The sequence below is a fragment of the Anguilla anguilla genome, chromosome 8 (assembly GCF_013347855.1).
Source record: "Anguilla anguilla isolate fAngAng1 chromosome 8, fAngAng1.pri, whole genome shotgun sequence".
Classification (NCBI taxonomy): Eukaryota; Metazoa; Chordata; class Actinopteri; order Anguilliformes; family Anguillidae; genus Anguilla; species Anguilla anguilla.
In genome coordinates this window covers 39,100,788-39,128,659 of record NC_049208.1, presented here as the reverse complement: position 1 = coordinate 39,128,659, position 27,872 = coordinate 39,100,788, and the positions used below count along the sequence as shown (strand labels likewise).

The following is a 27,872-nucleotide window of genomic DNA, read 5'->3' as shown; positions in this document are numbered from 1 at the left end:
CGCTCTGATCTTGTTCGCCACGCGTCGTTTCACGCGACGGGGAAAGGCCTGCGCTTTCCCCCTTCGATTCTAAATCGAGCGCGGCGGGCGTTCAGCGCGTTGAAAGGGAGGAGAGGATACGGTTAGGACAATGAAGTGCGTGTGTGTGTGTGTGTGTGTGGGAGAATAAAGTTCAGGAGTGCTTGAACTCATCCTTTTTCATGACAGCTGTGTGTGTGTGTGTTTTCCTTATTTAATTTATTGTTATTTTTTTCTGCCGGTTTGGATCACGTTACAGTTACGTGTAGCGTACCGGTTAGAGAACCGGGCTCCGGGGGCTGTGGGTTCGATTCCCAGGTGGGGGGCGCCGCCTCTGCACCCCTTGAGCGAGGTCCAGGCCCGAATTGCTTCAGTACATATCCAGCTGTACAAACGGCTTGTGTGCCAGAAGAACGTGTGCTGCGCAGGTCTCTCTGGGCGGGAGCATCTGTTAAACACATAAAGCGCCGAAGGCAAAGGTTAATGGCAAGACGGGAGACGCATTGCTTTCTCGCAGCTGTAACATATTTTTAAAAATGTTTTTGCTGAATGTTAATGATGTGTAAATGCAATACGAGCAAGGAAAGTCAAACCCTCATGCAGTGCTCGCTCATCTAAGCCGCAGTGCACTTCAGAAAACAGGACATCGCTGTGGTTCACGCTTCCAGTAATTCGATTAAGGAGTTTGCGCTAAGTTAGCCGATTCTTTCAGTAATTAGATTAAGGAGTTTGCGCTAAGTTAGCCGATTCTTTCAGTAATTAGATTAAGGAGTTTGCGCTCCTCTCTAAAACCGTACGCGCCTCGCTTCTGGAGATTGGGGGAACTCTCCGTTTATCGCAGGTTTACTCCAGTTTTGAGTGTTAGCCGTGGTTACGGTCCTCTTGTATATTTTTCCAGCTTCTTTTAATTGTTTTCTTTTCTCTTTCTCCTGAAATTTGCTAAGCTGTTTTTAATTTTTAAAACCGAATCGCTCCGTCGTTTTAATGGAATGCTAAGCTGCCCGAGCATCATCACACTGGATTTAGTTTACGTAGCATCTGCCAAGCTCATTTCACCCAGGGCTCTGATTGCCCAATAAGGCTGTTTCGCGTCCAGAAAGCCTGTTTGCCATTTACCCACTCAGCAATGCTCAGCGATGTAGCTATAAACAGGATTGCTAATGAAATGGCTGCGGCGCACACGCGCGTTTCCTGCACTGCGGCTCCATTGCTGTCACACACGACGACGCGTTAACGGCTGATTTGCTGAGACTGGTCCTAATTACTCAATCAAAAAAAAAATTAAATGACCTCATTTACAGTTACGCAGTAGGAGTCGCCCGTAAAAAAAAGGGTCCGGAACGATAAGGCCTGCTTTACACGCCCAGATAACGAGGCACCAAGGAACCCGACGCCAGTAGCATGGCGAGAAAGCTTAAATAAGGAAATGGAGGCGATGGGCAATGAGGTGCAGCATCACAATGAGGTTCAGCATAACAACGCAACACTAATGGAGAACCGTTAGAAATGACATCACGGGTGAAATCAGTTCATTTGGCTGAACGGAACGAACGGCCAGTGATGCAAAGAAAAAGTCGGTGTGTTGTTGGGCGGTGCAGAGAGGGAAAACCTTCCTAAAACACAATGCGGGTGAAAGAACAGGTGGAACAGTCCCTGGAGGACGAGAAAATGGCGGAGGTGGAAGGAACAGACTCAGCGGTGCTTCTGCGGGGCGTCTGAAGGTTAAACTTCATTCGCGGTTTGTTCTACAACCCAGCGAATGCATACCCACAAAAACACAGTTGTTTAAAGTCAGAACTGCATTTTCATAACTGTTAACTGATGGCAAATTAGTCAGTAGAAGTGCTGAAATAAATAAGACTTTCACATTCTATCTGAAAGTAAATGACTGGTGATTAATGGAGAGAAGAGGCCTGTATACAGAGCATCCGGCACCTCAAGCACAGCACAAAAAAGGTACAAGTATGTGGCCTACTTAGAATATGTCAGGACACCAGGAAGTGCGTGTATAGAATATAAAGTTTAAAAAAGTTAAGTATATGATATATATCATATAATGTTGCATATAATAGAAAGTACATTGTATAAATGTATTATTTATACTTTTTACAATATATGTTGTATGTAATATATATTCCTAAGTACAGTGTGCTGTGTTATTAGGTATTACAGTATTATTCCCCAATATGAATTTGACTTATTACCTCTGCTGGGTGGTTATTCTCATTTTCTCATTCGGTGAATATGAAGATTGCAACAGTGGAAGTGGGGTAGAGGAGAAATATACTTGGCCAGCATATATCTTCCCAATAGAATTGTTTTTCCTGTTTATTTCATTACTTGGCCAGAATTTCAGTATTTGTTTAGATACCATAAGTAGTGGTAGAATAGCAAACTTTCCCAGAACGTGCGCAAATGTTGTTGTAGAGCAAAAGAAAACTTTTGCTTGTAATCAAAGCTGCATAGAAAAGTCATCTTAAATTGCAGGAGCAGTTTGCGGGGATATGTCTGCGCATTTGCATTTATAGTTGTCTTGAAAGGGAACGCGGAAGACTGTTTCAATATTAATTTGATGGTTACAGAAGACATAAACAAAGGAAATCGACTTTCTTGGGTGAAAACTGGTTAGTTGATTTTATGCTGACGCGCGCTCACATTTTTGTAGGCGTGCATGTTTCCTTCCGTATCAATCCAACGTCCCGAACGTTAGAGTCTGTAATGGTTTCTTTCTGCTGAGCAAAGTAACCAACAGGCGGGAGTAACTGAAATTGTTATCCAGTTGACTGATGATGTTCTTTCCTCTCTGTGTGCTGTAAAGCAATATACATTGATTATGCCCTTTATTAAGGAGTGCTGATGGACCGATCATTGCGTGTTTCAGTACGTATATATCAATGCATTAATACTTTATTAGTGCATGAGTGAAATATGGGATTGTAAGTGTGGAATGGAGGATGGATTTGTGGATTTTAATAGCGTGACTCGATGACATTAATCTGCACAGTAATGCCCTCCTTTTTTGTCAGACATTTTATTTTTGTCAGATATTTCTTTTTTTCTTACAGAATAAGATCCAGTACAGTACAATAAAAATGCCCGCTATTTTATATCATGGGGGATAACATATCACAGCTTTTTGCACGTTTAGGGATTTAGTGAATTTTCTGCCAGTTTTATGCGAGACATGTTTTGTATTGCATGTTGAAATCCTTAAAAATACCACTCTAGCTTTACTCTTCAGACATTTTATGAAGACTGCATTAAATGATGTTAGCCTGAATTATTGTCCTAATGCCTGATGAGAACCATTTATCAAAAGACCACAAGTTGAAGCAATCAACAGTTATTCTCCCCCAAATGACTGAGTGATGTGCTCTTGGAGATCAGGTGGTTTTCTGACTTAATCTCGTTGATGGATTAGAGAAGGGTTGTGCTGCGTATAGAGTGGCAGATGAAAATGTTTGCTCTAATTTAATTTAAATTAGATTTTCACTGTTTTTGGCTGGACCGCAACAGCGAGGCCAGCCCTATAAACACGAATGTCTGTGACTGAGTGACTGAGTGATGAAGTTACACCATTGGTCGGGCGAGTTATGAAGTCACACCATTGGTCGGCCGGATGAAGTGTGTAACTAGGTTTTGACCTGGTCTTGTTACTCTGAGTTTGGAACACTGATGGATCAGAGGTGATATTAATATAGCACTCAAATGAAAACAAAAAAAAATCTAATAAAAATTTAACCTCTGGTCTCTCACATTGTGCATTCGTATAACCATAGATTTCGATCTTAAAAAAAGAGTGATCATAAAATTATTTTGATTGTTTATTTACTGTTTACACATTTAGACAATAGGTATTAAGCACAGCTTTCCCTAAATAGTAAGTCTAACAGTTAATGAGACATCAGCCATCTACTAGCATTGTCTTTACCTTATGAATGTGCCCCAGCTGCATCGTGAACAGGCCCTTTAATGAGCGACTGGTTCACATTCATCAGCAGTTTAATAGCATCACAACAACGGTGCCTGTTTCACTTAGCAGTAGCATTACTTCCACTATTTAGTTAATGTACTGACTGCCTCTGTATCACCCTTGAAGGTGCCGCAAGCCCCTCCTCCTTTGCTCTGGGGCGGAAGTGATACGAAGAAGGGACTTCTGGGATTCCTCAGCCACCTGCCGGAATCAAACATGGCAGATGGGCTCCGTTGCCCCGGCGCAGGTGTTGGCCTGGGTGGAGGTAGAGGGTCGGTTGCTTCTCCCTGCTGTGGACCCGCTGAAGGGTGTAGCAAGGGCGTGCCCACAGCTATCATGCCGTCTCTGGAAGGTCTTGTGAGCAGCAGGCCCGTTGAGCAGTGCGGTGATGTATGCTATGGGCGGTGAGGGGGCCCCCAAGGAGGCCAGCGCTGGCAGGCAGTGAGGGGCCCTTTGGCAGGGCCCCGAGTTCTGGTGCAGAGACACCCTCAAACAGGCTCCCCGGGCCAGGTGGTGGGGGGCCCTCTGGATGGCCTGTGCAGATGGTTGGCAGGGGGTCCTGTAATAGCCCCACAATGGCAGGACTGGGACGGTATCTTGTCTGTCCCCCAGGGGGCTCTATGCCTGTAGTCTCCACCAGTCGGTGCACAGTGCTGGGGTGGTCACTGTGACACATGACCAGTCAAGAGAAACTCAAAATTCATGGCTGCATGCCTTTTATGAGGATCTCCACTATGGCTCTGTGCACTTGATAAGAGTGTCTGCCAAATACTGTAATGTAATGTAAACCACAAAATTCATGGAAAAGAATATGGACATGAAAGAATATGAAAAGAATATGAGCCAAAAGCGATCCGCGATAAAAGACTGAGCACAAAGAATTCAATCAAAGGCAGCTACAGCACAGCAACCGCTTGGCTAGCAGGTGGCCCTGTGTGCCTGGGAGGAAGGCCTTTTTGTGGAGCCCAGTAATTAGGCAATGCACCATATCTGTTGTCCTGCCAGCGACTGGGGCTGTCGCTGTCCAAGGGACTGCAGCTCTCCCAGGTTTCTGAAACACCTGAGGTGCTGAAAGGACAGCGCACTGAAAAATAAAACTGCTCCTGTAGCCACAATGTATGTGTGTGTGTGTGTGTGTACACATTCACAATTTTAAATCAGAATTTGAATTGGACTAATGTTGCATTATTTCTTGACCTTCTGAATGCATTTAGCCATCTCTTACAGAGCATCATATTAACAATAGTAAGGCCACGTTTGCGTACTACCTTAAATGGCCAAGCTGCTTATCCAGCATACAGCATTGATTTCAGCATCCACAGCGACCTACTTTCATAAAGATTATGAAACATTATGTTACAAAACTATTTTCTTGAAATAAAGGACACGACCGTATCAACTTTTTAACATTTTTATTTCTAATTTATATTTGTTTTGGTGAGGGGAAAATGCGCCATGGCTTATTGCCGGCACATTGAGCAAAGCACTAAAATGTGCAAAACAAGCAGAACACTAAATGGAGAAAGTAGTTCAGAAATACAAAGTGCCGTATTTAAAAAAAAGTTATTTCTTCAGTCAAAATGAATTCCGCTCACGTCTCCTTTCGGTTGATCCCGCTATTTCAGTTGAGCTTTTACCTAAGTACTGTATCGCTCCTCTTTACTTATTAATTTCACCGGGAATGCACAGCTTTGGGTGTTTGTGTGAGCAGGGCCCGCACACGAATCGATCGCACTTCACGCCGTTGTCTTTAGGCTCATTCGGACCGCGTTTGCCGACCTGGCACTCCCGACGGGTGCGCGGGGTGACGCTGTGACCGTGGCTGCTTTGGCGGCTGCTGCTTGTCTGTTTTTTTTTTTTTTTTGGGGGCTTTTCAGATTTATTGGACCGAACAGTGTAGAGAGACAGGAAGAACGGGGGAAGAGAGAGGGAGAGACGTGCGACGAAGGGTCGCGCGGTCGGATTCGAACCGCCGACGTCGCGGCTCGTAACGAGCGTGCGGACGGCGCTCTACGGGCTGCGCCACGAGACGCCCCCCCCCCTGCTTCTGTCTTTGACTTCATGTGATTTTCACACAGCCCACATGCCAGGTCCACGATGGTCCAAGTCGTTCATCAGTAATACCCGAGCTTGCTCTGGGCCCAATCGCGTGCGTGATCTTGCCGTCCTGTAGCCTGTTCAGAGTTTAGCCAAACTCGCCGTTTCAGTGAAAGACAGTGAAAGTATGTCGGGGGCGTTATCGTCACGGAGTTGTCGAACTACAATACCCACAATTATCGATCCCCGTGCTGAGGTCAATAATCAATGTGAATCATCTTCATCAAACTATTGCGGTGAATTCTTTTTTTGTGTGCGAAATTGGTTTGACCCAGAAATTCTTATCAAAGCGTCGGTCGCTCAGTTGCTGAATAGCGTGCCAGAGGAGAGAGCAGCCCATTCACACCTGGGTATCAGGGGCTCTCACCTATTGTCTGGCAGGGCGTTTTGTGAAGAAAATTGAACAAACTGCCTGCGTTTCTTTAATGAGTCGATTCTTTTCATTCTAACAACGCTGTTATTTTGAGCCCAGCTATTTAGGAGAAGTCGTGAAAGGAGGAGGGTAATTGCTTTTGCAGTGTTGGAGTAATTTGCATTTTAAAGTCCTGACGCCGTTGCCGTCGGCTCTGGCATTTCTACTGTTTAGCTAGGAATCATGACCACACACAGCACCACAGAAATAACTTATTTTTGTCATTCCTGTACTTGGTAATAAAAATTTAAAAAAGGTAACAATGCTAGATAGGAGCTTTTAACAGGCATACAGTAAAGAACTGTCACAGCATTAGGTATGAATTTATGTCAGTTTAGCATTTAGGGACACAGACAGCTCTTACCACATATTATGTGCACACCAAAATTAGTTATAACTTCCTTCCGGAGAAATGCTCAGAAACTGCCTATAGATTCTATAGATTCATTTTATGTTTAACGATAAACACTGTAGGTGCTTCAAGGGGCTGTCGGTAAGAAGTACCTGTCGCCCGTGACGGAATGGGGTCAGCCTAGACGGCGTCCTCAGCCTCCTCCGCCTCTGTGTTGTTCCAGGAGGCGGCGGCGGAGAGCGCGGGCGGCCACGCCCCGTCGGAGGAGCGGAAGGAGAAGGTGCCCAGCCCCCACCTGAGCCAGCTGGTGGTGCTGACGGCCAGCGGGACGCTCTACGGCCTGGCCGAGCGGGTGGTGGCCACCGAGTCGCTGTGAGTCGCCGATCACACATTACACAAATGGCGCTCTGTTTGCACACTGCATGGCCAAAAGGTATGTGGACACCAGACTTGCAACATCCAAAATTATTGGCAGTAATGTGGAGCTGGTCCTCCTTTTGCTGCTATAACAACCTCCACTCTTCTGGGAGGGCTTTATACTAGATGTTGGAGGATTTCTGCAGGGATTTGCGGCCAGAAGAGCATTGGTGCGGTCGAGCACTGATTGGGCCATTAGGCCTGGCTCACAGTTGGCTTTCCAATTGATCCCAAAGGTGTTGGATGGGGTTGAAGTCAGGGCAGGGTTGAAGTGTGGAAAGGACCTGCCTCATACTGTTTGCGAAGCACAGAATCATCTAGAATGTGATTGTGTGCAGTAGCATTAAGATTTGCCTTCGGCCAAGCCCGAATCATGAAAAACAGCCCCAGATCAAGGGGTGACCAGATACTTTTGGTTGTGTAGTGTATTACTGTCTTTGGACAAAATGCTGTTTTTGCTTCTGGTTAATTTTTTCCTGTGAACGTGCTTTCTTCACAAAACGTAACGTCTTTACAAATAATTCCACACGATCTGATGGGTCACTGTGGGTAACGTGGTTCTGTAAGATATTATTCAGAAATGACCTACCATGCTTGTTTAGGTCGACCCTTTTATTACCGGTTTGTAAAGGTGTTATAGTGTGGTATTCAAGGTGTTAGTATTTCACTAAGGCTTTCAACTCACCTTCTGGAGTATGTCAGAAATATCTTTCATCTCACACAAAACTATCTGAGCCAATTGAAAACATACGTTAAAACTGAAATAATATGAAAAAGAAAACCACTCAAGTGAACTATCCCTTTGGCGTAAGCGTGACCTGTATGTTACTGTATATCCATGTTTTATTCCTGTAGGTCCATCACCAGAATCATTTGATCCTTATTTCTCATCAAAACCGCGCAAATCTTTTTAAAACAAATCTTAAGAAAATGCCTTGAAGAAATATATATGGGTGAAATGTGACCTAAAAAGATAAAGCTCGCAAAGAACTAAATCCTCTGGTGGACTCTGAGTTTTTAAATCTAAACCCTTCCATCTGGCCTTTCAGCTGTGCAGTCTCAAATCTGGATAAACCAGCTATCTAACACACCACTGAGAGCAACTGAACAGTCTTTAGTGCACCCAATTAGGTCGCGGTGCATATTTGCTAGAAACACCCCTAACAAATGTACTTTCCTATATGGTCCTATGAAAGTATACAGTCATTATTAAAAAAATAAATCAATAAAAAAAACTACTGAGGATTATGGGTAACACATCTATGAGACAAAAAACCAATAAAAAGTTAATAGTTAAAAATAAATCATTATAATGTGGATGCAATATATATATATATATAAATATATATGCATATGCGTATGCGTATATAATTATGTAGTATAATTTGGGCTATTGTCCAGCCCTTGATTGGTTGCTTCTGAGCCTCCCACCTCTCCCCAAAGCTCATGGTAGAGGAGCTTTTTTTTAAAAAAAAAATCATATCAGAGCCCTCTGCCAGGACACAGTAATGCTTCTGACTGGACTTGCCAGAGGTTTGCATTTACATTAGGGCTAAGCCTAGCAGAAGCATTGCTGGAACCTGTCCTGCTACGATCCTAAATTTAGCCCGCCCCTGCTTTCCTGTGCAGTTCTCACACTTGCTGATTGTGTCTTTGTCTCCTGCCTCAGTCTGCTGCTCTGTTTTTATACCAGTGTGCCTGTGGGGTCACCCTCTGTCTTGCATTTAGGTAATGGAAGGCGGGTTTATAGGATCACTGTAGGTTATTTTCGAATGGACCAATAGAGTTACCAGGTCTTTGATGCGGACGTATTTTGGCCAGTACTGTTTACTCCCCTGCAAGGAGTACTTACAAAAATAAACTGAACCAGAATATTTGGAGATACAGTATATGCACTACGTCTGAACATCACACCCATATGTACTTGTTGAACATCTCGTTCGAGAAACCACAGGCATTCATATGTATTTGCCCCCCCCCCCCCCGCCCCCCTTTGCTGCTGTAACAGCCTCCACTCTTCTGGGAAGGTTTTGGATCATGGCCGTGGGGATTTGCTTCCATTCAGCCCAAAAGCATTAGTGAGGTCAGACACTGATGTTGGACGTAAGGCCTGGCTCGCAGTCGGCATTCCAATTCATCCCAAAGGTGCTCGATGGGGTAGAGGTCAGGGCTCTGCGCTCGCCAGTCATGTTCTTCCCCAACAAACAGGAAGAGCCTTCCCCAAACGGTTGCTACAAAGTTGGAAGCGCACATTTCTCTAGAATGTCATTGTACGCATTCTACATATTGACAGATGATTTTTACTCACGACATGCTTCAGCACTCGACGGTCTTGTTCTGTGAGCTTGTGTGACCTGCCGCTTTGCGGCTGAGCTGTTGTTGCTATTACGCTTCACAGTAACAGCACTTGCAGTTGACTGGGGCAGCTCTGGCAGGGCAGTCATTTGACAAACTGACTTGTTGGAAAGGTGGCATCCTATGACAGTGTTGCACCGATGACACAGCTTTTCAGTGCGACCTATTCTACTGCCAGTGGAGTTTGTCAATGGAGATTGTGGGGCTGTGTGCTTGATTTTACGCACCTGTTAGCAATGGGTTTGGCTGACATAGCCGCAACCATTAATTAGAAGGGGTGGCCACATACTTTTGGAAATGTAGTGTATTTAAAATATATGAACATCTGTTCAAATCTCAGAGAGTAGTGGGACGTACACCTGGGAAATAAGCTACTTAATAAGACATTAAAAATCTGATCCTTAAGGAATACAGAACTCGTACAGAACTCTTTCCATGCCAAAATTTGTAGAGAGCCTTTTTTCTGCAAGGAGCTGCTTGGCCTGCAAAAGGCTGTGTGTCCGTTTAGTACATATGCATGTGAGGAATGTGTAATTCTGAACGTCCCCATTAGCACGTTCGCCAGGATGTTTCAAAGGTCATCCTCAGTGCAACGCCCCATTCATTCCTAGTTTAATGGAATAATCAATGAGCCCATGAGGTTGTGTAAAGATCAAGCGTTTAGGGCGTGAGAGACAGGAGACAAAAATGTGCTTTTGTATCGACCGCGGGCCCTGTTTATTCAAGTGTAACCGGATAAACATTAAATTATGCTCAATCAGCTAGTGGCGTGTCTCCTCCAGTAAACAGGTGCCGTTGAGCGTGACTCGGATAAAATGCAATTTTCAGAGTCCGTGGAAAAAAAACAAAAAAAAAAACAAAGTACATTTGCCCGGGCTTGTCAGAGCACCTCATGCTATATTTAACAACGGCCCACGAGTTTTCAAACGCTCAGATACCTCACACGCCTCGTTTAAAGTTTATGTTTTTTTTTTTTTTTAATTCTCTTGGTATTATTTTATTTGTGACCTCGTTCCCCTGATGTCAGAAATCAGTCAAACTGTGAACGTAATCACATTGGACGGGTTTGAATTTTACGAGCGCAAAATTAGCACAGGTGGTCCTCTTTTATTGCAAATGACTCTACACATTTGGATCTATCGGATCATAAATATTAATGCAATCATGAGTTCTGAGCAGCAGCATTATTAGTTGCAGTATGGCGTGTGCACAAGTAAACTTCTGCAAAGTGCAGCCTGGGAAGTATAGGGGGTGTCGTGTGAGGTCGGCAGCGGGAGGCCCTATCGCGGTGCCCTACATGCTCGGGGTGTCCCGATCCGACCCTTGGATCAGTATTGGCTGCCGCTACCACAAAATTTTAAGGATCGGGTATGGGCTAGGACATAGGACGTTCTCGGTCCCATCCTCTCTGACTGCGCAACGCTTAGTATGCATGTTAACTCTCGCCTGTAGCAGAGCTTCGCCCTTTGTGTTTTCTGACTGCCTGTACTCTCTTTAGGTCAGTTGTCTGGATGCGCCGTCACTGCCGTCAGCGAGCGCTATCCGTCTGCCGCCGCGAACGAGGCTGTTGTTTATGAAACAAGTTGCTGTCTGCTGTCAGTGTCTGTGCTCGGTGTGTTAGCCCACCTATGGGCGTATAACCTGTTGGTGTAGGCCTATTAGGCGCACGAGAATTTAAAAACAACAAATTCAGAAAGTGCTTTGTCCCAGGTTGTACGATAGGAACTGTAGCTCTCCATATTGGTAGAATGTAGGATAGGCTACATCACATAGTTAAAATAAGAAAAGTTGTCTTTCTTTTTACAAGACCACAGAATGTTGAAAATACATCAGATATCAGTACATATAGCCCATATATATTCTGTGAGGGTCTTGTGCCTGTGAGGGCCTTGCACCAGAAGGGGATTCTTTTCCCTTGAATTCATTTTTTCACACACAAAATCATATGTATTATGTAGGCCTAGGAAATTTAGCATACTGATGGGCTGTGTGACAGTGGCGGCTGCTGAGGTGAAAAATGAAGGGGAAGAACACTTCCCCTTCACACCGTTGGTACCCAGCCCTGCTCATGGAGATCTGTCATCCTGTAAGATTTCATCTTAACCCTGATTCGGCTCACCTGGCTCTACTAATTAGGAGCAGGCCCACACAGGTGCGAGACTCTCACAGGGCGTGAGGGCCTGTGCCACCGCCCCAATCGACGCCCCCCCCCCCCCCCCAAATGGCGGGCGTGAGTACAGGTATGCGCGGGCTGGGCTGGTGAGGGTGCTTTGCCCCGCCGCGGTGCTTAATTTGGCCCGGGGCGTTGCCGCACCGGCCCGCCCGCCAACTCTGCTCTGCCGTCCGTCGTGCCAGAGCGCTGAAAAACCCCGCCGCGTGACATTTCAGGCGCGCTCATGCAGCGCTTTTACATGCACGAAGCGCATGCACTCCAGTTCTGTTTTTGTTCCCGCCGTGCGCGGCGCCTTTTAGCATTCGCGTACCACCACTACAGACGCATTACTGCTTTTGCGCGGCTTTTTTGTTGTACGCCGGCGCTAACGAGGACCGCTAATAACTATAATTAGCATCTCTGTGATACCACGCGTGCGCTGTTGACATCGGCTTGTGTACGGCAATTAATAGTTCAAATCGCGTGCCTGTGCAGATGCCGGTCGTACGCATCGGCGGTCTGTAATTACTCCTCCGCGTACCCGGCTTTTTGATTGATCTGTTTCCATGGACAAGAGGAAAATTAAAAAAAATGGTTTCAAATGACCTGAAGTGCATGTTTTTTTTTTTTTTTTTTTTTAAAACACTGGATTTTGCTTTTTTCACTACGGTATGTGAGACATTTTGCTAATGTTTTTTTTTTTTTTGCAAATCTTTGCTTGGGGCACACAGAACATGATGGGCTTTGAAATTATTTTTTAAAAATAAACTAATCAGAATGGCTTTGGTGAGACTGGAAGATAACGGTGCAACTAATTGTCATAATGTGTATGTGTATACTGTAGATTTAGCTATAAACGTTGTGTGTGTGAGTGTGTTTGTGAGTGAGTGAGTGAGTGGGTTAGGTGAGTGAGTGAGTGCATGTGTTTGCACGTGCAAGCTTTCGTGTGATTATTGGGTGGATGTGCAATCTGTGCCATTTTTTACTTTTTTATCCAGAAAACGACTTTAAATGTGGCACAGTCCGTAAGTTAGCCAACTCTACCTCAGGGTTCAATACCCAACCCTGACTGTATGCACTGTTTTCCCATCTCCTTGTCTTTATCACCCACTCTGCTTTCCCTAAGTGTGAATAAAATGGGAGGGCTGCCCAGTCTCTTCATAATAAAAAAAAATCTGTGCACTTATTTATGATACCCAGGTTGGATGTATGCAAAGGTAAAGCAATTACCAAGAAACTCCCTTACCTGCCACACATCTTCATTTAGCAAATACCTCGGGGGAAGGAGTATGCGCTCCCTCAAAGAGAGTGCCTGTTCCTGCAGGCGCAGGTGCAGGCACAGGGACGGACGGCGGTAAATCGCAAGCCGCCGACGTTTCATTTAAAGCTGAGATATATACGGCTGACTTCCTGTCTCCCTCCGCAGGGTCTTCCTGGCCGAGCAGTTTGAGTTCCTGCAGCCCCATCTGGACACGATGATGCCCGCGGTCAAGAAGCCCTTTCTGCAGCAGTTCTACTCCCAGGTCAGAGATGGTTGCCCCGGGCTCTTTTTCCCAACAGCCGCTCTTTTTGATGTGAAAATTAGGGTTTTTCATTTTTTATTTATTTATTTTTAACATAAGGGCAGATCGAGTTAGCTGGTAAATAAGCGAGTCTAGATGTGTATGTTTTTTTAATAGAGTGCGAGCGGTGCCTCCTTGATCAGCTGATCTGTATTTTATGCTCGATCCCAGGCTTCTTCTTGCTGAAGTGTTTGCGTGCCACGGTGCACCTCTCTTCACATCAAAATAAATAAAGAAATACAAGAAAATATAGATTTTTGTCAGTGCTTCATAAAAAAAAAAAACACACAGAATCCTAATACCTACTAATATTTTTATGAACTGTAAAATTCAGATGGGAAATCCACAGTAAGACCACTAAGATCGTGCACCATATAAACCGTTGCTAGAATCAGGAAAGAGATTACATGATTCTGAAATCACGGCGGTGGCTGGATAGTGCGTGCAGCCACGTTGGCAGGGAAGGAATGACACCGTGCGCCATCTGGGCGATGCATTTATATTGTGTTATCTAAATAAATTACAGCGCCAAAGTGACAGATTGTTATGCAAATGGAGCTGAGCGCGAGGCGAGTCGCGTCCGCGCTCTGTGCATTAAACGTGGCTCAGTACCGAGCGTTTCAGGTTCAGGAAGACGGCCTGCTAGCAAATTACCGCTAGCAGCAAGCAGAGATTTTTTAAAAAATGACCAGAAACCTGATGTAACGCAGCACGGCCTATTTCAAAGCCGCGCATTGTGTATGGACTTGCAGTGACCAATGGCGGCTGTCGTAGTTTCAAGAAGAAGATGCCGCTAACACATTTGTTGTGGGAGAGACCCGTCTGTACAAGGGTGACAGACTCTGGTTTAACGGAGAGACCTTCCTCCTTGAAGGTCTGTTTGTTGAAAGAGAGCAGTTAAAATCGCAGGCTGTTGTCGCCGTAGCGGTAGAAATGTGGATAGCGGCTGAATTTAGATTATTAGGGGTGACAGCTCCGCGCTAAACACAGCCCGATAGCCAGTGGCAACGGAATTCTCAAAGGCGTTAAATCAAATTGGTGCTTATTCTACGCCATATGCCTGCTTCAGTTCCATATCTGAGACATTAGCGTTGACTCACGTTGCCAAGGCTTGTGTTCAGAAAACGTTTCGCTTTCTCCCTGGTAGTTTTTACGCGTTTCCACATACCTCGATGTCGTGCTTCCTTACCATCGCTAATTGTGCCGTTTTTGCACGGTTACTTGATGTGCATACATATTTTATTGAATCGGTCATTAGTATGGTGTGGGTGCCATTCGCAGCCGATGCGTAATGGGCAGCACGGACTGCACGCTGACTCACGTTAGCCGTCAAGACGCTGACGTTCAAATCATTCGCCGGGAAGAGCAAATGATTCTAACATTTGTTAGAATGTCACTAAATGTCATCCCACATATAGTGGCAGGGGTGCGGTTGCCATCGGCAGCATGCGTTGAGATAAAAAAACGATTTTCATCTCGATATCGGTTTTATCTCCGGATATGCAGCTTGACAGTAATTGCATCCGACCACTGTATGGAGTGACATTTGCCAATTTGCTCATCGTACACAAACCGAGCAGGATATTGCATGGCTTAAGAGGGTCTGTTGTCACAATACATAAATAAGGCTAATAATCTCCAGGTATGCAAGTGCTTTACCATGGTAATTGTAAACTTAGTGTGCACCAGGCTCTAAATTGGTCTTAGTGCAAATAGCATGCCCGATTTGCATACAGGTGTATGTGTGGCTCCAGTAATTTATTTAAAATTAAATTGAAAGCATTCTTTATCAGATTCTAGTGCCTCTGCAGACTGCAAAGTATGGTTAAGTCCACGACTGCACCGTCTTCTCCCACTAGCCACAGCACCGTGCCGGCTGAACACACAGGAAATGACCTCAGAGATTTATTTATGCCCGCCGCTGTCTCACCCCTGCGTGCGGCCCGAACGCCGGCTGTTCATTGGTCTGCCTTTCGAGCGCGTTTTAATATCCTTGATTAACGGCCCGTGTTCAGCAGGTGAGAGCGGGTCACTTCGTTTCCCGTTAAGAGGCTAGCGCGTAGCCTCCCTCAGACGGGAGACGCTTCTCTGACTGCGTTTGTTTTGTCCCCCTCTCCTCTTCCAGACCGTGTCCACCGCCAGCGAGCTGCGCAAGCCGATTTACTGGATGGTGGCGGCCAAAGCCATAGATTACGAGCAGATGCTGCTGCTCATGGCAGGAGTCAAATGGGACATCAAGGAAATAATGTCGCAGCACAACGTGTACGTGGACGTCCTTTTGAAGGTAACGCTCTTCCTCAGAGGCGAAGCTCGGTCTTCTCCCCGCGGATCAGGGCGTGAAATGGCACGTCGGTCGAGAGGCGGCCTGCACAACACCTTTTTTTTTTTTTCCCCTTCCGGATAATACAATCTGTGGTGTGGCTTTTGTTGCTCAGCGCATTGATGTGTTTGTTTCCCATGATGCATCACCATATGAGAAATGTGCGGTGGTAACTTGGTTACAGTGCTTCCAAATTCTTCAATATAGCAGTAGCAGTGGCATAGCAGTTTTTCCATGTCTGTGTAGAACCTGAGTTGAAAATAGTTTTTTAAATTTGCTTTTAATGGAAAAGCAATACTTTTTTTTTTGCTCAACCAAGCTGCTACCAAGCTGAAAAGTAGGTGCATCATTAAAAACATTTATTACATATTTTTAATAAGCTTTTTAAGTTGCTGAGAAACGTGAAGTGACTGCCAGTGGTACAGAATGTGTTCTACAGTAACTGGGGTCAGCAGCCAATCGGAGGCCATGGAGTCTAAGCAACAATCAGTGCAGCCTCGTAGAGAACAAGATATAAAGAAATGTAAAATGTTTTGTAGTTTTGTAGTGCTTTAAAAAAAAGACTTCTGGCCATCAATTTTAGGTTCTTGGGAATGTTTCTTTGATTTCAATGAGTAGCCATATTATGTATTTTTATTAGGAAATGAAGTTAATCAGTACTGGTCTTTTAGATGCTCATGTTCTGTGATCAGTCAGAAAAAAAAAAGGTGTCAAAGAGCAATGAACCTATTTCCATGGGCGAGTGTGAATGTGTGTGTGCGTGTGTATGTGTTGCGTTTGGTCTGTTGGTTTATCCTTTTTCCGTGTTGTCCATCAGTGTTTCTTTTCTCTTCTTTTTTTTTTTCCACACGGTCAACTTGCACCGTGACTTTTTCCCGTTCGGACTGCCCTCGGGTATCAATTATTGGTGCTGTTTTAAATCATTTATTAAAGGGTTTTGGGGATTACATGCGGGTTCCCAGGACTTCTTAAGATTTGTCGAAAAGTACAGTTGGTGTCCCATAACTATTAGCAGGCTTTAGGCCTTTCTGCCCTTCAATCTTTATTCATGCCTTTTCAATTCATTCCTTCATGCATTTTGTATGGGGAAGTGTTATGCGATTTGCATGACTCGGGCATACGGTGGGAATAAAGCCGAAGGAACAGAAATCACGAGAAAAGCCTTCTGGCATCAAAGCCGGAAAATAAAATTCAGAATATGCATAATTGCACGTCTGCTCATATATTTATGTACCGCGTGAGGGGTATTTGCACTGAAGCTTTAGTTATATATTTATTTTTCGCTGCAAATCCTCGAAAGAGAGTCGTTAATGAAAACCCTGTTCGCCTCCGCGTGTGGCGGCAGACCTAAAGTCACGGAGACGGCCGAGCGTGAGATCAGTCAAACGGTCAGTCAAACGCTCGCGCCCGCCTCCGTTCCGCTAAAGCTGATCCCTGCTTTAAAAAAAATAAACGATGAACGAAACTATGTATTCACGACGGGAAAAAAAGACATTAAGATGTGAATGGGAGCGGCTAACCTATTTTCATTTGCCATTCTCGTTCGCTGAGCAGCATTTGATTAATGCAATATTGAAAAATGTGGAGTTAAAATTGTCAGGGAGTTGCGGAGAGCGCCTTGATAATTTTCACATCACTGTGATTGACAGGTCTGGGGCACTACAGCAGATGGCTCTGAAGAATTCCTAAGTGATCCGAGGTTACGTTTAGCTGAGAGCCTGCATTTTCTATGTGTTACAATCCCGTCATGAAATCTTCATAACCACATTCAAAATGTATATATATAATATATGATTAATAAGCAATTGCAGTATGTAAACTATGAGAAATGCTAGCAGCACTAGTGCTGAAATTTAATCCACTATCAGACAGATTGAGCTGTGATACAGGCCAACAGTTTCCTGTCGACGAGACAGAGGTTCAGCCAATTACCCAATGATGTTCGTTGAATCTTAAGTTCATTGAATCTTTCCACGTATGCAGTTAATAAATAATTCGATAAAATAATTCAATGTGAGTAAATAATATATAATTTACTTATCTTAACCAGATTTTGAACACTGAATGTGTGCATTTGTATGTGTGTGAATGTGTGCAGCTGTTTGAGAACTTTAGTTGTTGCTCCTGTTTTTGGTTGCGATTGACTGGTTATGTTGGTAATTCAGTTCAGTTTTTCAAAATGGAACCCGTGCTCCACCACAGTAATGATTTGTACACTTACAGAGAATTTCGCAAAAGTAAAAATGTAGGAAAAAAATATATTTTATTACAAAAAAGGAGCAAAGTGAGGAGGTGGGGGAGGTGTGGAGGGGGTGTGTGGGTAACGCTGAAGACTTGCATTTTACACTCTTTCGTAAGAGCCATTTCCTGCACTCCGGAGCCATAAATAGAAATGAACTGTGAAATTCACTTGTCACTTAGCTGGGCGAGTTCCAGCAGTCATGGGAGGAACGCTACTGCGGGAATAGAGACTAGCGTGGAAAATGAAAACGTGGGCGAACTCGATGGACCCTCTGAACAGACGTGTTTGAACGCTACGCAGACATGCGTCCTATGCCGCGGTTGTGTTTGGCTGTAGATTCGTATGATTCCAGACGGAGGGAAGTCTCTTGCTTTTAAGATTACAGAATGTGGTAGAATGCACCGCTTACTTTATGATTTTATTGCGAGCATCCGAGTTAATTACCCAGCAAATTGCTTGTTGATTTTTAGATAGGAAGATGATTGCATTAAATTGCATAACATTACATTTAACAATTTAGCAGATGCTTTTATGCCAAACAGCTTACAGGAGTGCATAAAAATTATAGAATGACAGTTGAAATTGTACAGTGTGATGTAAGAAAAGGCTTATCACTCTTTGAGGTTCTTCATACAATATGCAGATAATATCTCTGAAATCAGATCCAAGTGAATGCCACAGATTTCTCTATTTAATTGGCATTTAGTTTAGCTGCTGTCACTGGAAGAAGATAATTCTAGAATGTAAAACTGAAATTGTTTAACCACATCTTAGTTCAGTAGTTTGTATTTCAACTTGCCAATAAATGTGTCAGAAACAAGAGTTTAACCAGAAGTGATTATGAACATTTTAACTGAAAGTATAGCTGGTTATGAAATGAAAAGGATTCATTTAGCATTATGTATAAAACAATTTGCTCTTCCTCAGCCCCTGGCTTTGCCAAATGTCTGGCAGCACATTACCCTCCTGGTGCTGGCAGGCTCACTGTGGCCGGTGACCTTTGACCTTCTGCCTTCCATAAGAGGCCTCAATGATGATGTAGATCCATCCAGAATAATGCGTGACAGATCCAGGCTCTTACAAGTGGATGTTGTACGCTGAAATGGCACTTGTTATAAACAAACTGCAATAAATGTCGCTAAATAAAGCAGGTTTGAGGTTTTGGTAAATATTGACTCGTGCCATCTGGAGAAGAACAAGGAGTTCACGAATGATTAATTGTTTTGTCCAAAAGACATGGGGAAAATTGTTTCACAAAAATATCACACAGTAGGCAGTTTCTCCCGGAGCGTAAGATAAATCAGTGCGGGGGTGTAGCAGTGTCAGCAGATGAGGTGGGCGAGACACATCAGCGTAGTCACTGCGTCCTCTAAAGAGTGAATTTATGCCCAGCTCAACGCCTCCTTGATTGATGTGTACCTACAGTATGGCCTGAAGAGAGCGTAGCACCCACAGTGTGTGGAGCTGCAATGTCACCAGCTACCTGCTCAGGTACCAGGACAAAGGGCGGGGACAAAGGGTTGACTTATGATGAACTTTTTTTGTTGGGTTTTGTCTAAAGAGTTCCGGTAATTGTCTTAATGCCCGTCAGCACGGTCGGCGTTAAGGACACCTGGGAAGGGCGCTCTCGCTCGCGATCGCAGGAACGAGCTGATCCCTCCTCCCTGTGACGCCGTCTTCCCTCTAGGAGTTTGAGCAGTTCAACAAGAGGCTGGGGGACGTGTCCAGGCACGTCAGGATCCCCCTGCCCGTGTCCAACGTCCTGTGGGAGCACTGCATCCGACTGGCCAACCGGACCCTGGTGGAGGGGTGAGCGTCTCATTTGCATATTTCGTATATTTAGCATTTTACGTGTATTCCAGTCAAAAACAAGCGACTGTGTTGAGAATGGAAATTAAACATAGCTATTCCATATGCTGCAGAGGAACCTTTCAGTTAGAGGTCTGCATCCTGACCAAGCCTGATTGAGCCTGAAGGTATAGCTGTGTGAGGTATGGGGCCTATATTTTTAAGCTCTGTGAAGCCAGGTCAGATGGGATACGGGCCTATATACTTTTCTCATGTAAGCACTGAAGGTTTACAAATGGTAGCGTAGGAACACTTCCACCAACTGTTTACAGCATTTGACAACAGTGGCACAGAGCTTCCAGTTTTTTTTTTTTTCTGTACTGCTACGCTGAACTAGCAAATTAGAACAGCTATATTTGACAGCACAGGAGAGGCAAGCTTATTTTAATATCAAGTTTAACAGAAAGAATAATGGCACTAGCTAGCTGGCTAGCCTGTTCTGATCAATACGAACAGTAAAATGTAAATTATTCCTGAATTTTACAAACATACTTTATGCAAACACACAATGAAAGAATGAGGAGTTTGATGGAAGGTGCAAGTGAGGAACTTATTAACGTCACCGTAACGTCGAACTGAAGGAAATACGTGTTTGATAGCTCAAATACGGCTGTTTTAATTTGCTGGGTGAGCATTTTTTACACTATAGAAAGTACAAGCTTTGCTTTGCGCCATCGCTGTAAATCGTTGCTGGCGGAAGTTTATGGTGTTGCTGGCTTGTTATTTCAGTGATCAGGTTCGGGTTTGGCTAGAGCTTGTCGGGCCATAAAGACGTGAGCCCCTCTTTCTCAGCCTGATGCACAGCTCCGCATTTCGATTGCACTCACAGCATTACTTGAAAAGGGGTAATTTCGGCCCTCCACTCGGAGCTGAAGGGGGCCACCGCATGTCGGGCGTATTGGATTTCTAGATAATGGGACGGAAGGCTTGAGAATGGAGTATCCCATCCATCCCGCACGCTGGAAATTTGCCCCGCATTTTCCGCCGAAGTAAGAGGTTCCACCCCCCACCGCCCCCTTCCCCCCACCCCCCACCCCCCACCCCCCACTTCCTGTACGCGCTCGTAAATATTTTTTCGGCGCACCGCGCCTCAGCCGGGGGCCCGGCTCTCCCGGGGAGTTGTTATTCCGCGGAGGCCCGCGCCCTTGTCGCCACCGGGACTTCAGCTCCTGGAGAAATGGCCGCTCGACCGCACATCCGTCAGCCGAGCTCCCCCGTCTGGCTCACCTCGCACGGTCGCCTCGAAACACGCGCTCGTGAACGAGGAGCCCCTCTCGTCGCGTAAATAAACATCGGAGACGCGCGGCGCGGCGCGGGCGGCCCTGTCCCTGTCTGTCGGGCGACGCTTCTCTCCCCGTCTCCGTCTGGCAGCCTCTTCCTGCTCCCCGCCGATGCGCGGGGCTCTTATTCTGACGCTCTGTAACGGAGACTCGCAGGGACGCGCGTGTGAACCGCGGCGTGTCTTTAAGGTGGCTGAGGCCCTCCCGTTTCCTTCCCACGGATTTCCTTCATATCCTACTTCGTGGCGGCAGGTTAAAAATGGGTTTTTGGAATAAATGCATACTGTGTGCCAATTAGCTGTCCTTTCTGTCCTTGTCTATACATTATTCATAGTTCCTGCGAGCAGGACGGGGTGGATAATGCAGTTTTATGACTGACTGAAGCGTGCTTCTCTCTTAGATGAAAGTCATGAGTGGGATATGGTAGGGGGGGGAGCACAGAGGCTCATGGGATTCCACCACTTCTGTCATGACGGAGTATTACAGGGACTGGTTTAGCTGCTGGATGAATCATGAACGAACCAACATTTCAGGAAGGGCGGGGCGAGTAAGGACCAAGCAAGCAAGCAAGCAAACAAATGGGGGGGGGGGGGGTTGTGGGCGGGGCAGCGGTTGATGCCCGTTCATCATTGGCCGCGCCGTAGTCCCTGCGGCCCGAGCGGCTCGCCTGTTTGCTCGTTCGCCGGCGCGCTGGTCCCGTCCCGCCCCGCACGCTCGTTGGTTTTTGCGTCTTCGTGCCGGGCGGTCTCCTCGGAGATCTCGCCCGCTTCCTCTCTGAGTCATCGCTCAGCGTGCTGTCAGATCTCCCTCCCTCCCTCCCTCCCTCTCTCCCTCCGTCCCCCCCGGACCGGGAGGCTGGGACGCACGCGGGGCCGTCCCGCTCGATGCTCCTCGCGGCGTCTCCTCCCCTCCGCACGACGCAATTACACCCCCGTCAGGCGCCGAGCGAGCGCGTCCGTCAGCGGCTCCTCGTCGCGCTGAGCGCGGACACGCCGGCTGTCTGGACACGCCGGCTGTCTGGACGCGGCGGCTGTGTGGACGCGGCGGCTGTCTGGACGCGGCGGCTGTCTGGACGCGGCGGCTGTGTGGACGCGGCGGCTGTCTGGACGCGGCGGCTGTCTGGACACGGCGAATGTCTGGACGCGGCAGGCGTTCCGAACGAGCTCGCACGCCCGTGTAGTGACTGCGTTCATAAAAGGCCCGCACTGAAAGCCTTTCAGTGAAGATCGCTGCCTTCACCCGTGAAATGGAGTTGCATTCTGTCACCAGCCTCACATAATGTACTCCAGTACCTCACACAATGTACTCACAGTGGGCCTCCTGGTTAATTAGAAAAGGAATTGAAGAATTGGATTTCCGAATCGGAGAATTGTCTTTCGGGTTGTTTTTCTGTTATCGGGTGGTTAACTGGCAGTGATAAAGTGGCAGATTGCTGTGCAGTGAAAGTGTGTATGACCGCAGACCGCAGTGCCCCGAGTCCTTTTTTAGTGAGAAGCGAGCCCTACTCCCGAACCGGCGGCCATGCTGCTTTCCTGACGCTCCTCTGTTTGTCTGCCAGCTACGCCAACGTGAAGAAGTGCAGCAACGAGGGCCGCGCCCTCATGCAGCTGGACTTCCAGCAGTTCCTGACGAAGCTGGAAAAGCTGACCGACATCCGCCCCATTCCTGACAAGGAGTTCGTGGAGACCTACATTAAGGCCTACTACCTGACCGAGAACGACATGGAGCAGTTCATCAAGAACCACAGGGTAAGGCCAGAGACAGCAGCGGCCTGTGTCTGGTGGTGCCACCGACCACGCAGAAGAGGGTTGGCTTGAACATGATTTGAGGAATTGTGTGTGTACGCATGTGTGTGCGTGGTTATGTGTAGGGTGTGTGTGCGTACGTGTGCGTGTACGAGTGCGTGCACGTGCATGTTGGGTGTGTGTGTGTGTGTAGGCTATGTGTACAAGCGCATGCGTGTGTGTTACTGCTATAGAATGCTGTTGTTTCTTGGTGATCTAACAGTGTATAACAACCCAATTTTCTTTCAGTATAACATTTTAGTTTGATAAACCCAATGCCTCAAGCCTTTCTGTTGGTAATCTAAACACGTATTTCACGGAAACTTTGCGCAGATTGTTCTCAATATGCATGGTATGAGGAGTGTTGAGATATTAATCAGGTTTCCATTTACTTGGTTCATCTGCATCTGAAATGGGAATGATTAAACTCTTAAAACCTAGTGTCAGCCCTTGTTTAAATGAACCAAAGAAAAGCCAAGATGAGGGAAATACAAACAGTAATGCTGGCAGAGAAGCAGCCGGTTATGTCGAGCTGAACTTTGCCTGGGTTATTTTTAACGTCTCTAAAAGCTTCAGAAATGGCTCGCTGGGGATCTTTTGACCGCTTGGAAGTGTTGAAATTTGAACATGCGCGGTAACAACGGAGCCCGGCCTGAAATGGCGACTGGTATCCTTCACACGCGCGCGCGGCTCGCTCCAGGTGTGATTAATGAGGTAGCAGTTGGCCGGTTAGATACAGGCGGCCGCGCTTTGAACTGTTCCCGGGCAGTAAACCATCTCGTCCTCAAAGAAGACCAGGTAAATAAATTAAAAGCCTCAGCTGTTCGGCTGAAGGGAATTACTGGGGAAAGCGAATAGCGTGGCACACGGATACCGCGCGGTGACGGAAAGATGATGGAGCGCCTTTCTTTTCTCGCCGCTTGAAACCCCCCCGTCACGAGGTCGGCCTCCGCGGGGGAGGGGGGGGGGGCGGTCTGCTCCTCTCCCGAGTAACGTTGGCGCGTTTGCCTTCGGGTTACAGGAGTACTCCATGAAGCAGCTGACCAACCTGGTGAACGTCTGCCTGGGCTCCCACATCAACAAGAAGGCGCGGCAGAAGCTGCTGGCCGCCATCGACGACATCGACCGGCCCAAAAGATAGTCGCGGCCGCGGCGGCAGCCCCGGGGGACGACGCGGCCGACCTCCGAGGGAGAGGCGCGCCGAGGCCCGGAGCGGGAGGCGCGCGGCTCGGACGAGAACGCCGCCACGCGCGGGCGCGCCGTGCATGCTAAAGCTTCTTCAGACGTCGCCGTCACAGGCAGACGCGCTGCTTTCCCGCTGCAACTGCTTTCCTGTTTTTCTTTGGGGCTTTGTTTCCTCCGGTGTGTACGTAGAGTGTTCTGTTTTTGAGACTGGCGCATTAAACCCTGTGTGCTGAAGCCGCCATTGGTAAAAAAAAAAAAGTCTGTTCCCACTTCGTTCAACTTTGTCAATGAAGGGTTCGCATAGAGGGTCCAAAGTGTCTATCGATTGTTACATGCGACTGCTTCTGGTCATGTTTTGTAAAATGCAGGGTTTATGCTGTATGATATCTTTTGGTACATCCATCCTTCGTCCATTGATTCTTGTTTTTTTTGTTTTTCTGTGAACAAGTTCAGAAAACTTGGCTGTATCTGATTATCTTAACGGACGTGTAAGAACTACACGCAATTAAACTGGCATAGGTTGGTCTCATTATTTGTAGCTGTGTTTTTTTCCCTTCTGTCAACAGTGGTGGATTTTATCTGATAAGGCGTTTATTCGTTGATCCTCTCTTTCTGCTCCGATTTTCAGTCGGATTCAGATAAGGTGGCCTGTTTAAAATCGTGAGAAAACGGTAATTTATTTCTGCGGTCTCCGTGTTCGGAGAACAGAATGTACGATGCCCTGTTCTTCTGGCCGCCATTGGGCCATGTCTTCATTCCTTGGCACTGTTTTTGCAATATTAGCTCACCGTATTTAAAAAATATATATATATATATATACTGTCAACATGAAAATGGTTTGACTGTGACTTCTGTCAGTGTATGTGGAATAAGACTAATATAGACGAATACTGTCATAAATAAACACACTAACTTTAAAAAAAAAAAAACGTGCTTTGTTTGCTAACTTGTGAGCTGTTTTCTGAGTTGTGATGTGTCCTGTTTATCAGCCAGATCAGATCGGTTCTGTTTGAAGCACTTTGTCATTTTTATGAAATGGCAGTGTGTTATCTGTACAAACACCACTGTGCGTGCTACAGTTCAACAATTGAAAAATGATTTAAGCCTACTCATCTCCCTTGATGGCAGTACAGATTTTGATCTGTTTTGTCTTTATTTATTTATTTATTTGCTCTTTTTTTTTCGTTTTTTTTAGAAAAGTGTGATAAATGAAAATGAGCTTGTGGCAAATGTACATTCGCTGGAACACAGTATTTTGGAATACTGGAAGTGGAAGGCTTCCAACTTACTGCTGTACGGACTAAAATTGCTCCTCAGAACTGGTGTTGGTTGCTAGCCATTCATACCATTGTTGACGTGCACCACATTCCCCTAGGAGCCTCATATAGGAGAAAAAGCAAGCTGAAGCTTTATGTACCATTCTCATGTTGTGCTTTAGCTTGAGCTGAGCCACCTCTTCTCTGCACAGTACAAAGGAAGGGAATTGGCACCGATTTGCATTATTGGACTTTTAGAATGAAAGTGATCAACCCGGACCCCTAGAAACAAACTAAATAAATTCAATTACACGGTGCGGGCTCCCGTCTTTCTTATTTTACCTTCAGACAAAGTATTTCTTTTCCTCAATTTTCAACATAGTTAGACATTCTGAGGTTCTATTTCAGCTAACTTTAATCTTTTGTTTTTATGAGTCTGTTCGATTTGGCTAGCTGCATGCAATTACCTGTTGCCATTTAAAAGCTTAATTCACAGCTAATGGAAGTCAGTTTTAATGAACGAGGAGAATCAGTCCTCCGAGCACCCTCACCTGTTGATTCGGTTAGCTGTTTCTGGCACGGCCTGCTGCAGTCCTCTGAGCCATGAGCTCAGTTTATGAGTCTCAGATTGCGTGGGTATCTGCATTTATTCATGGGTTCACTCTCTTTCCACACTGGAGAAACCTACTTTTGAGGAAGATTATACCGGCACATTCCACTGCTGCATTTTTCTGAGACCCTGGACAGCAACTAAATAATACCACATTTTACCGAACAAACAGTCAGTGCAATAAATTATTTTATGAGCGTATGCACCGCCAAACCTCAGCCTCTTTGGTATTTCACTGTAACCTTAATTTTTTTATTTTTTCCACCCCTGTAGTGCGTAGAGTAAATTTTATTTTAGGGAAATAAATCTTGAAGAAAAAACGTTCTACTTGAAAAACATACCATGCTGGTGGAACTGAAAGGTGTGATGGAATGAGATTATTTTCCCAGAGAACAACGGTCTGTTGGTGTGGAAGGCAAGCGAGCAACATTTATGTCTTGGGTAATCGCCCTGTTGTGTGTCGGCGGAGCTCCTGGATGTCCGGTAGATGATTGACAGCTGCGCTCTCTTGGAGACTGCCGCTCGGGAGGTTCGGAACGTTTCTGTTGAGCCGTCTTCACCGCGGCGGACCTCACTGTGGCTTCAGATGAGTGGACTGTGTGTGTGGCTGACTCATAGCATACTCTCTCCCATTCTCTCATACAAAGATGCAAACACCCACACACGAGACAGTGACACATTTACAGTAGTGGCTTCACCTAGATAGTCCCAGAATTTAAAAAATCACTCCCCTTAACGCTGGCATGTACAAGCATCAGCCTTTTCATAGATTTTTTCTGGTCTGTTGCATTAATAATGCAAATTGTTTGTTCATTTTTCATTACTGCCTAAATAATTTCCTAGCACAGTTTTGCTAGGCATTTTCTAACTCAGCAAGTGTGCACATTACAATGTTTATTGCTTAGCTAGTGCCATTGTACAGGTTCATACATAATGATATTTTTTATACATCTCAAATCTATAAAACTTTATACTGTCAGATTCTTCAGTGAAGGTGAAGCACCTGCGTAAGTGTACAATAACTGTGTCACGCGCAACATTTAGACCTATGGCTGCAGGATTCACATAACACGCTTTCTCTGTCTTTGCTTTCTTTACTTGAGAAGCCCCATACATTTTAAACTATGTCCCTTGCGAACGTTTCTGTCAGAACTACATAGCCTACTTCTCTCAACAAGATACGTGATGTGGCATGACTCGAGAACCGATTTCTTTTAAATTCAGGTCAAGAAACGTACATAGAAATAGTCCAGTTTTAGTATTTGGATCCAAACTTGTGTTTTGATTTTTACATGGTACCAAATACCAGGTGTTTCTCGATTGCACTGCAATTTTACAATTGTCTTACTTGATGAGTTGCGAACATTTGTTGCCCCGAATCAATGGTAATGACGGCATTAGCTGTGCTTTTTACGCTCCGAAATTGTATCGCATCTTCAGCAGGGCTAACCAGTTTTGATCGTTTCTTGATTACTCATTATATTACTTTAATTGAAAATGGCAGCTTCGACGTAAGAAGCTTCTCTTCTCGATTAGAAACCAGTCTGTGGCGCTAAGAACCGAGTGTAGAGATGCAATTAAGCAACTCTGTTGACAGCCGGTGGTTTGTTGTTTTGAAATACAGCAGCTGGATCACCCCGCATGATTCAGCGCTCTCATCTTAGCTTTGAGAGGAAGTCTTGCCTAGGTCATAGATAATATTAAGTGTTAAGGGCTAATTTATGCGACGATGCTCGAATTTTTCGCAGCAAATTCATCTCAGGCCACGGAAGGTGCCAGACGCTTTTATTCCAGACATTTTCCCTATCGACTAAAACAAGGAACTGACATAAAGGAACTGAGAGACGCTCCACCCTACCCACCCCACCGCGGAAAAAAAATGTAACATCATCATCTGTGCTGAAGTTTCTCAACACATCAATAACATGCCCTCCGAGGAAATGCAGGTAGGGGGACCTGTCTTTAAGCCATGTCAATCAATCACGACGGCAGCTCGGTAAACAAGCTGT

The 27,872-nt window shown here is 45.7% G+C and overlaps 1 protein-coding gene and 1 long non-coding RNA gene across 2 annotated transcripts in view; both read left to right on the top strand.

Moving 5' to 3' along the window:
* Positions 1-24,526, top strand: part of vps50 (VPS50 EARP/GARPII complex subunit) — a 131,498-nt gene extending 106,972 nt beyond the window's left edge. Inside the window, exons 23-28 of the mRNA XM_035429341.1 lie at positions 7,076-7,224; positions 13,203-13,299; positions 15,464-15,622; positions 19,588-19,709; positions 22,587-22,776; positions 23,834-24,526. Coding sequence (XP_035285232.1) covers positions 7,076-7,224; positions 13,203-13,299; positions 15,464-15,622; positions 19,588-19,709; positions 22,587-22,776; positions 23,834-23,953 — 837 coding nt within the window. The 3' untranslated portion in view covers positions 23,954-24,526. The remainder of the gene's footprint in view (positions 1-7,075; positions 7,225-13,202; positions 13,300-15,463; positions 15,623-19,587; positions 19,710-22,586; positions 22,777-23,833) is intronic.
* A 2,612-nt stretch (positions 24,527-27,138) lies between these two features.
* LOC118234271 overlaps positions 27,139-27,872 on the top strand; it is a 31,732-nt gene continuing 30,998 nt past the window's right edge. The window contains exon 1 of the long non-coding RNA XR_004766639.1: positions 27,139-27,809. This is a non-coding gene — a long non-coding RNA (uncharacterized LOC118234271). The remainder of the gene's footprint in view (positions 27,810-27,872) is intronic.